The 11,115-nt window shown below is 41.1% G+C and overlaps 1 protein-coding gene across 1 annotated transcript; it reads left to right on the top strand.

Moving 5' to 3' along the window:
- Nucleotides 1-4,032: 4,032 nt before the first annotated feature.
- tspan34b (tetraspanin 34b) lies at nt 4,033-10,864 on the top strand. The gene is made up of 8 exons (XM_030735598.1): nt 4,033-4,238; nt 5,853-5,930; nt 6,197-6,412; nt 9,528-9,602; nt 9,703-9,810; nt 9,924-10,043; nt 10,155-10,247; nt 10,359-10,864. Exons 2-8 carry the CDS (start codon nt 5,874-5,876, stop codon nt 10,416-10,418), a joined length of 729 nt encoding a protein of 242 aa, XP_030591458.1. The 5' UTR covers nt 4,033-4,238; nt 5,853-5,873; the 3' UTR covers nt 10,419-10,864.
- The last annotated feature ends 251 nt before the right edge of the window (nt 10,865-11,115 follow it).

Below are 11,115 nucleotides of genomic sequence, written 5' to 3'. Positions count from 1 at the left end.
GTGTCTCAGTTTAGGGAAAATAATCACAATTTCTATTGTGAGCTCCAGTAAATTTCTTTTTTTTTTTTTTTGCATTTTTGGCCACAGCGGCTTTTCTCAGCAGTGGAGAGAGACAGGAAATGGGGGGGGAAGATACGCGGGCAAATTGGCGACAGGCCGGGACTCAAACCCGCGTTGCCCGCACCATAATGCAGCATATGTATGTGATCGCCAGCTTTTGCCACCAGGGCGCCCCTTCAGTAAATTTTCTTTGGGTGCAGGCTGTGATCAGCTGACCTGAGCTGCTCCTCTGAGGTTTACTGCTCTTGGTGGATAAAGTGTCTTCAACAAGCTGTAACCCAGTATTTCACAAGCTATCTGGGCTGATTTCCATCCCCCACACTGACAGTATACTCTTTGAATAAAGGTTGAATTGAATGAATGAATATAAGTACCACCAGCTTAAATTTAAACTCATCTCTGCTACGCTTGATGTAACCTGTAACTATGACCATGAACACAGACACTGTGCACCAGTCCAATACAGAGCTCACTGTAAATACAGTACAGCAAAATAACCTGTTTATCCTGCACCAAACTGCAGAGCATTTGCATGCAGCCTTTGAATTACACAAAGTTAGTGTACCTCAGTTTGTTTAGAGGATGTTTCACAATATGAAAAAAAAAACATAGCCTCGCATCATATACAGATCAATATCTGATTTTACATGTAGGCTTTAAATTTCTAGTTTATCAAATGCCACTGAGCAGTCATTAACAACCTCTCTGCTCCCCCCAACATACAGACATCCGCACTCGGTCCGGCCCTCTGTAACTCCTGAGTACAGCACTATAAATGATACATTAGTTATCTAGTTTTGCCTCTTTCATTATTTCATATATGTGATAAGTCCCGGGGATGGAGGCTACTGCAGTAGGATTGGCTTTTGTGTGTTATTGTTCCTCCATTTAGGCTCAGATGGGTTTGGTGTTTGAAGGCGCAGTGACCGGAAATAAAAACTTCCCTAAACCTAAAGCAACGAGCCTGTTTTGAAAATGTAAGGAGTAGAAAGTACAGATATTTGTTTAACAATGTAGGGAGGAAAAGTAAAATGTTTTCAGAAAAATAAATACTCAAGTCAAGTACAGATACCTGTAAAATCTACTGAAGTACAGTAACGAAGTATTTGTACTTCGTTACTTCCCACCTCTGGGTAGCGTCACACAGCTGCTGCAGATTTGTCAGCTGCAACATCCATGATGTGAATCTCCGGTTCCACCACACCCCAAAGGTGCTCTGCTGGGTTGTGTCAGTTAAAAACTTTTCTGTTTAAAAGGCCATCTGCTGAGAATTTTTATTGAATTATTAATTTTTAGCTATTGTGGTGTTTAATTACTGTTTTGTTTTGTTTTGTTTTGTTTTACCATGTACAGCACTTCGTGACTGCTGTCTGTGAAAAGCGCTAAATAAATAAATTTGACTTACTTACTTACTTTTGCTGCTGTAGCCCATCTGTATCGAGGTTTGAATTGGTGTGCTGTGCATTCAGAGATGCTCTTCTGCACATTGTGGTATTAACAGGTGTTTGTTCGAGTTACTGTTGCCGTCCTATCAGCTCAAAGCAGTTTGGCCATTCTCCGCTGACCTCTGACATCAGAAAGGGAACTGCAGCTCTCTGGATGTTTTCTGTTTTTCAAACCATTCTCTGCACATGTCTAAATGCTCTCAGTTATTGCCATGTGTTTGACTAATTAGGCTGATATATCTGTGTTAGTGAGTTCTTGAACAATTGTACCTAACAAAGTGGGCAGTGAGTGTGTATGCTGTTAAAATTCTGGATGTGGCCAGAGGCTGGCTAAGGTTTCTGTAAGGGTTAGCCAATCATAAAAACCTGGCTTATATGGAGAACACAAAAGTGGCTTGTTTCAGACAGAGGTTGATGGCCCAGTATGGCATATACAAGCAAACTGTGAATCATGCAAAGCTACTCAAGAGTCAATTCATAAAAATATAAACCAAACTTACACACAATGATCAGCTAAGGGCTCTTCACCCAAATCCTGCTCCAGGTCTTGCAGAAAGACAAACTGTCACTGAAAACACACTTCAGTGTCAGTTTTGCGAAGTAAGTACAGGACATGCAAACATCGACAAATGTAAAGGGAAATAACAAGAAAAAACCCACCCACTCACAGACGCACACAAAGTCATCCACCTTGTAGACACAAACCACACAGACACCTTTAGTAAAACTACTAAAATGTAGTAATGAAGATGGTTTTAAAGGAAACCATTTACTAAATGAACACTGGAGGAATAGGTTTGAATGTGTTTATGCGTACATACAGAGCTGTGTTTAAATGTGAAGAAGCAGTCCTATTGTTTGAATAAACATCAAAGATAAAATCAGCTGTTCTGAGGCTTGTGCAAACTGCCACACCCTCACCACGTCATCAAGGTCATATATAGTACTGTGTTATGTATTGCACCTTTGCTGATGAAAGAAGATTTGATGTAATTATAATTATTAGCAGTACAAACCACTGGTGTAGCAGAGATGCACACAAAAAGTCAGGCAAGTAGGTTTTGGTGCCTGAACCTCACCAAACAGCCTCAGGTAATTCTAAGGTTTACATATTAAGACATAATAAAAAAATATCTAGACCTTAACAGGTCTTAAAATGACATAAATAGAGCCTCAGATGAACAACAACATATATTACACTGTCATTATTTATTTAACAAAAATCAATCCAGCATCAGTGTGTGGAAAAACTAAGCAATAACTTGACAGCTGGTATGAGGCGTTTGTGCTGATATGCTGTGTTTGGTTTTCTCCAAACCTGGTGCTGTGCATCATAGCCAAACATCTCCACTTTCATCTGCTCTGACCAAAGAACATTGTTCCAGAAGCCTTGTGGTTTGTTTAGATGCAGCTTTGCAAACCTAAGCCGTGTTGCCATGTTCTTTTCAGAGCGAAGAGGCTTTCTCCTGGCAACTCTTCCAAACACACCATGTCTGTTCGGTCTTTTTCTGATTGTACTCTCATCAGCTTTAACTGTAAGGTTTAACACATTTTTTGCAGTTTCTTGCTGGGATGTCCGCTCCTGGGAACACGGTGGCATTGTGTTAACACACATCTGCACACTCCAGAGCGGCAAACTGCTAAAACTGCTGCTTTTATAGAGGTGCTCAGACTCGCCGATGACCAGTTAATCAAGTGCTGCTACTTACCCCTTTTAATTAATATAAATAAAAATAAAAGCAAGTGAGTTAGGACACAGGCCACAGTCTATAGGTTCACAGACTTGTGATTTATGCCACCTGCCTCCTTATTCAGAGTTAGAACATTATAATAACCATCTAAGTAATGACTGAGCATTGGTGCTAGCACAGAAACCTGTGAAACAAGTTCAGTGTTTGGAAATACACCAGTGTCGGATGTGGAAAGTGTGGTTTTGGATTTACAAAACATCTATTCCTGTCCAGCTGATTTTACATTTGCTTTAAAGCACACACCTGTAAAATATACCGTGGCTGCTCACTTCCATTGGGCCGTGACCTTTTCAGGCGTGAGCTCATTTGGTTGTGTTGTTGTTTTTACACTGCATTAGCTATATCATGTCACAGTTAAACTCTCAGAGCTGTGTACAGATACATCTGAAACCACACTGGGAATTTTCCCGTGCGTAGAGAAAACCAGATGTTAATTGCTTGTTTCCTGTACAACTTTCAACAACTTTAAGATCAGTCTGTGGTTACTGATTACAAATTGTTACAATCACAACTGGTCACATTATTTTTTGTCATATTTACAGACTGTTCTCAAATTAACACCTTGAAACAGAGCAACTGTTAAATGGCTGGTGCAGCTATACACAGGTAATACAGGTGATCTTTGTCCCTCCCTCTTTCTCCTCCTCCCTCCTTTGGGAGCTCCGAGCGTGGATCCATGGCGATGTGCGATTACTCAGCTGCTTTGGTCACACCCACCCACTCCCTCCTCCCTTCACTGTACTTGTACTCAGCCAACAGCCTCAAAATAAGAGCAGAATGCTGAAAAAGTCCCTGGCAAGTTGTTTAACGCATGACACAGGAAGCAAGACGCACAGATCGCTGTGTGGGTCACTTCATGAAAACGGCAGAACAATACCCGTCTGTGCTCCTGTTACCTCGCGGTGCGCTCCTACAGCAGCAGCCTCCATCACAGTACTGAAGGTAGAAACTAAAGAACGTCCTTGGATAACAGTTGAGAAAGGTAAGCCAAAGACTTCACTTTGATTCACTGTGATTTAACTGTTGTATGAGGCTTGTTCTTGTGAGATTTTAGTCTGGTTATTTTTCAAGAGCTGTACCAACAAAGGGAGAGAGCCATCTGACAAAGATCCTTTGTCTCCTGAGACCTGCCTGCAATTATTCTCTTCAATGGTGTCCTATGAGATTTGTGTGTTTTTGATGGTGGCTGGCAAGTTGGAGGCAGTTTCAAGGTTTTTCTGTAGAAGAACAAATACACCACATCATTTATCAAGTGTAAAATATCTCGCCTCCAGACGAGACTTCTCCTTTCTGTTAGTAGCCGTTGGGTCCTGAAGCATTTTCATATTCTGGCTTATTAATACGTCACCAGGCCCACTTCTCAGTGTCAGAGTGCAATCACTGAGCACAAGGAAGCAGGAACAGGTCAGGGGAGTGAAATAGCTGAAGTTTGGGGGAGTCAAGGCAACAGCTCATGATCTTTGGGACAGCATCCTGGCCCCCAAATGTATGATTAACTTGATGACTACCAGCTTTACTCTAACAGAGCACGAGAGCGAATTTAACTGAGCAACTACTTCCTGGTTTTGGTTAATGTGATATGTGTGTATGAACGGATATCTGGTGAAAGGTGTTAGAGAATGAAAATAACCACAAAGTCTGCCGTGGTGTGAAAGAAACAACAGAGGCATGATTAAGATAACGCAGAGAGGAGGGCACCGGGCGCATATTCAGATTCCAGGAAACCAGCCTGTTGTTGTACACAGACTTCTGCTCGGTCATAGTTGTTAGCGACTTATCTGTTTTCTCACACCACACAAAGAGCACTTAACCATTCTGGGAGGTCTACACACATACACATATGCGCACACACATTTCTAAGTGGCAACCTTGAAGTGACTCAAAACAGAGGGCATAGAAAGAGGGGTGTTAGGAGAAGATTCAGTGACAGGATGCTGTTATCTGTGTGTCTGTGTCTGATGGATGATGCACTGGACTAAACATCCTTGTACAGAAGTTCCTACAGGTTGTTGCGCTAAACCTTAGTTCAGCCTAAACTGTAACAATAACTCACCCCAGAGTGCTGGGTGTCGGTGGCTGGTGTGCTGGCTAGCCACAGAGTTTGCTCCCTATGCAAATACATGTGCCAGAGTCTTTACTAGAGTCTGTATCCTCTTTGTAGGGATATAAATAGCGTAGTGTTTGCAGTTTTAATGCAGGAAGGGAAAGTCCAAGCAGAGGAATCATTTGCCTATCCATATGCACACTGCAAATGACCTTATAGTGTAAATGATAGGCCCAAGTGTTTGAGATAGATAAGTTATTAAGCTCACAAAGGATAAAAGGTGAGGAGCTGGTAAGATGGCAGGTGTTTGAGCCTCCCCCACCCTGCCCCCGCCCTCCTTGGAGGAACCAGCTCTGCCAATTCATCAGCTAATTTGCTTCTCATAAGGATGTAATGTAACCCGAGACAATACGTGAGCAAGATGATTCATGCTGTGGGCATAAAAGACATTTATGTGCATACAAAAGTGTTGGAAAAACGCTGCCTTACTTAAATTACATCAGACTAATGCTACACAATGTGTTTTTTCTGTCTTTCTTCTCCTAACTACAGGCAGAGGAATCAGCAGCAAAAATGGGATGTTTTCAGTTCCTCAAAACCATGATGGTTATTTTCAATGGCATCATCTTTGTAAGTCAAGACCTTCAGTGTTTTATTACAAACAACCCATAATACGATTTAATTTTGGAAGCAAAATGCTGACGCTTACTTACACTTTCCTTCAGAGTCAAAACACATTCTCTACAAGACAATTAATCCTTTATCGGACCCTCTCTGCCTATGCTGTCACAGATGAATCATGGCGGCAGTCACCGAGACAAGAAAATTGTCCCTTAAGCATAAAATCTGTGAAGTGCTCTTTTAACTTCTCCACCCTCCACATGTGTCTTCTTCAGCTGGCAGGTGCTGCCATCCTGGGTGTTGGGATCTGGGTGAAGGTGGATAGCGGTTCAGTCCTTAACTTTCTCGGGAAAATTCCAAATGTGCCACCGGAGCTTAATCAGGTGCTCAATGTGGGATACCTGCTGATTGCAATAGGGGTCCTGCTGGTCATCATCGGCTTTCTAGGCTGCTGTGGAGCCATGAAGGAGAGCAAGTGTATGCTACTGCTGGTAGGTTGCTGCCTGCTATTTTATACGGGCTTAAAATATACTTTTCATCTTCTGCACACAAGCTGATATAAACCTGATCCTTTATTACATAAGACAAAATAAATGGGAGATCTCAACAGCGGGTTTCAGTTCCACCTTTCAATGTCATACAAGGAAGTTCTCATTATTCTCTTAGTTCTCTTCACGATAATGTTGGCTTTGTGAATCAAAAAGCCATCAGTATCAGGTAGATACAAATGAAATCATAGTAAGGTTGTGCAACAAAATAGAAAAAAAAATCATCTTTAGGGTTTCTGCATTTATTGACTTTTTCATCTGAGAAGATTGATTCATCTGACATGTCATCAGGGTCAGTATTACCCTTAGAGCTTGCCAGCTGTCAGCTTCTGCTAAGCTATAAAACCAGAACATGTAATTTTTCTAGCATTTCTTATTGTTGAAATTTAGCTAAGGGATAACGACTTCACCTCAATATTTCAGAAATGCTTTGACCATATGTGCAATAAATGTTTTGGCTCTTAAACTTTGTTTAGACTAGAGAGAGAGAGAGAGATTTGTTTGACCAACTATGCCAACACATTAAAAATGAGAAATGTAGTTTGTTTTTAGTACAGATATTAATTAGTGGGATTTAAAGCTGCTGGCAGGAAGATTAAGTTTGTGTTTGGACCATAGACTGTATGTAAAAGATGGACCTAAGACCTCACCACTGGTTTTGGATTCCATATTTAGAAACCTCAAATTTTGTGTTTGTTTGTTTGTTTTTATAACAAGAAATGACTGTAACAGAGGTACTAAGTTATCAGCTATTGTGAGCAACCTTGGTTAGCAAGCTGCATCCAGAAACTATAATGGAGACTTTATATTACAGCAGTTTTGTCTCTTTGTGTCGATATTTCCATATGCAAAGGGGCTTACAACCTATGCAAATGTGCTTTGTGTAGTCCTCCAAAAACCCAGCAGCATGTAGCGCAACCCTGTGCACAGCTTGCATGCTGGTTGTGTCCCAGAAAGTGTCCCAGAACAGGGAAGGGAGCAAGAGAGGAGTCCACTGTGAATGGGAGAAGCACAAAAAAACAAACAACATTTAAAAAAAAAAAAAAAAAAAAAAAAAACAGCATGAGAAGCACAGATGGTGGCTGCAGCGAACACTTACTCAGTTTCACTTCAGTTCTTATGTTACAACTTTGCTTTTCTCCACGCTGGCAGGGGCCGACACCAGCACAAGCAAGAGTAGCCCACAGGCTTCATGTTTGTGACACTGCTCCCTGCTGACAGTAAACAGCTACTACATTTAGTCTGTGAAGCTTTTCATAGTCTGCGCATAGGACCACTGCTGAACCATGGTTTGCCCTTAAGGTTGCAACTGACAGAAACACATACCTACTAAACTAGTACTTGGGCCATTAGTACTTGAGCCATAGCTCTTGGAGGTCAGAGCTGGGAGTAACATCGCACACAAGCTGGTCAGATTCCAGTAGTAGTAGTAGAACAACGGGCAGTTGTTGTTCCAAGCAAGGTAGAGCCACTGAGACATTGCTAGCAGTACCTAGAGTAAAACACAATGCCTGTTTTTGTTTGTTTATTTATGTATTTGTTTGTTTTTTCACTGAAAAATAATGGTGCAGCAGGTTCACAGATAAAGCTGGTTCTGTGCTCCGTGTTTGGCTAATTTACCAAGAGATTCCCAATAAAGTTTCCGAGTTCCTCTGTTTACATGCGCTGCTGCCATCTTGGATTGCGACGGCAGTGTTGGTGTGGCTGCTCTGACTTTCTGAGTAAGAAGTCTGACTTTAGGGGGGCTTTAATCCTGAGTATTACAACTGGGATCTCATGATTTGTGACTTCCCACTTCAAATGGATCACAGCACAAGTAACAGGCTAAATGTAGTATTTAATCACCAAAAGGAAGAGCAAACCTTTCTGAAGTCTGTACCAGACAGCAGGCAAAATTATTTGCCAGCTAATTCAATTCAATTCAATTCAATTTTATTTATAAAATGGCAAATCACAACAGTCGACTCAAGGCACTTTACACTGTGAAGACCCTACAATAATTACGGAGATAACCCAACAATCCACATTGACCTTGAGCACTTGGTGACAGTGGGAAGGAAAAACTCCCCTTTAACAGGAATAAACCTCCAGCAGATCCAGGCTCAGGGAGGGGCAGTCATCTGCTGAGACTGGTTGGGGATGAGGGGAGAGAGACAAGACAAAAGACATGCTGTGGAAGAGAGCCAGAGATTAATAATAACTAATGATAGAATGCAGAGTGAGGTTCAAACAGAGTGAAACGAGGTGAATGAAAAGAAACACTCATGGGAACCCCCCAGCAGCCGAGGCCTATTGTGGCAACACTAAGGGATGGTTCAGGGTCACCTCATCCAGCTCTAACTATAAGCTTGATCATAAAGGAAGGTTTTAAGCCTAATCCTAAAAATAGAGAGGGTGTCTGTCTCCTGAATCCAAACTGGGAGCTGATTCCATGGAAGAGGGGCCTGAAAGCTGAAGGCTCTGCCTCCCATTCTACTCTTAAGTATCCGAGGAACCACAAGTAAGCCAGCAGTCTGAGAGCAAAGTGCTCTGTTGGGGTGATACAGTACTATGAGGTCTTTAAGATAAGACGGAGCGTGATTATTCAGGACCTTGAATGTGAGGAGAAGATTTTTAAATTCTATTCTAGATTTAACAGGGAGCCAATGAAGAGAAGCCAATATGACAGAAATCTGCTCTCTCTTGTTAGTCCCTGTCAGTACTCTAGCTGCAGCATTTTGGATCAATAATCGGTTTTGGCGCTTCAGCTTTGGCTTTATTTTCCATCCCCTGAGACTGCAGTTTGGCTAGAATAGAGAGGGGCTACCAAGCTCCCCCACCAACACTATAAAAACATTATTTTTGCTAAGCTAAGGTAGCCAGTTGCTATATTTACAACCCTTCTGACACTGGTATCAATCTTCTCTCTTTTGATGCAAGAAATAGAATTTAAGGATACTATCTTACAAGTCAAAGTATTTCTTTAAAATGCTCTCCAGCAATTTTTTTTTTTCATTTTTTTAAATCTGCACTTTAAGCAAACTCAGTGCAATAACTAACATTTTTATCTCTTCCATAGTTTTTTATCATAGTCTTGTTGGTCTTCATAGCAGAGGTGGCAGGAGCAGTGGTTATTCTGGCATTCAGACCGTTGGTAAGTCTCTAAAGAGCGGATCATCTGAGTAGCTACATTATCACGACAGTTGTTAACCTTTTGTCATTTGAATGCAAACTCTTCTGCGTGTTTCTGTTAGGCTGACCAGTTGTTTAACACGGTTGGCAAGGCGGCCGTTATGAACATCAAGCAGGACTATGGGAATGTTTCCGACATCACCGGACTGTGGAATACAACAATGAACACGGTACACAAATCTGCTCCCCACACGCACGCACGCACACACACACACACACACACACACACACACAGTTTCACCAACACCTTCATTAACATGTACTCTCTTTCTGTCCACACTAGTTAAAATGCTGTGGATTCTACAACTCATCGGACTTTGTGGATTCTCCTTACTATAACTCACACAACAAGACATTTCCACCAGACTGCTGTTCGGACACTGTGAGGTCATGTTCCAACGCGGTACGGACAATTGACAGCAGTAGAAAAATTAAAAAGAACTGTGGCTTTATTCAAAATCTTCTTAAAATTAAAACATCTGCTTGATCTACACTTGCTTTATATTTTCTTTAGACAGTCACCGGTTGCTTCCCAAAGATCAAGCAGCTGATTGAAAATAACAGCGCTGCTATTGTGGGAGTGGCGCTGGGGATTGCAGCCCTGGAGGTATGACATCAACTTTACTGAGGTGCATAGTAGTAAAGTTTTTTCCCCTCTCTCCAACGCTCTCTTTTTAACACATTTTCTTGCCTTGTTTCTTCATTTCATTCCCCTCAGATTTGTGCCATGGTTGTCTCAATGAGCCTTTTCTGCAGAATAAAATCCGGCAGCGTCTAACTCCAAATGGCAAAGGCCTCAGAGGAATCCTGAAATCACTGGAGTCCCTCTCCTTCCTATTTCACTTCCTATATAATGAAAGTCTTGTGCAATCACAATTAAAAAATGACAAATCTATTTTTGCTACATTATATAATAGATGCCATTTATGAATCTATGTTATCTGTATATGTATGTATTTTAGTATGCCATCTACCTTTTTATTTATAAAAGTAGCTACAAACGCTGTGTATTTGACCAGTGATTATTGATTGTTGCCAGTTAATGAGGAATTCAATGATAAATGCATTCATTGTGATAATGAAACAAAAAGCTGGCATCAATATTGAAGACTGAAACACTACTTTTTTTTGTTGTTGTTGTTGCCATGATTCAGTTTGTAAAATAGCAGCAAAATTGATACATTATATGTTCATATATTCTAAAAGTTTTAAATAAAGTCCACATCTACACGTCCAAATCCAGTCTCTCTGGGAGTTTTTGAACTGGTTGCAAGCATTTGTGCCATTTTATAGAAACTCTTAAAGGAAGTGCAGGTAATTTTTTTTAGCTACAGAGTTGAATTTATCTGAAACCATTAACACAGGAAACATAAGCACTGATGTGAACTCATCAGTCAGGTGTTAATATAAAACCCGGAACAATTGCTAGCTTTTAATTTTAGATAAGGTTAGCTTTGATATGGGACTCATGCAGC

This window comes from Archocentrus centrarchus, chromosome 8 (assembly GCF_007364275.1).
Source record: "Archocentrus centrarchus isolate MPI-CPG fArcCen1 chromosome 8, fArcCen1, whole genome shotgun sequence".
NCBI lineage: Eukaryota > Metazoa > Chordata > Actinopteri > Cichliformes > Cichlidae > Archocentrus > Archocentrus centrarchus.
The sequence above is the reverse complement of the archived record's forward strand: the minus strand, read 5'-3'. Positions and strand labels throughout refer to the sequence as shown.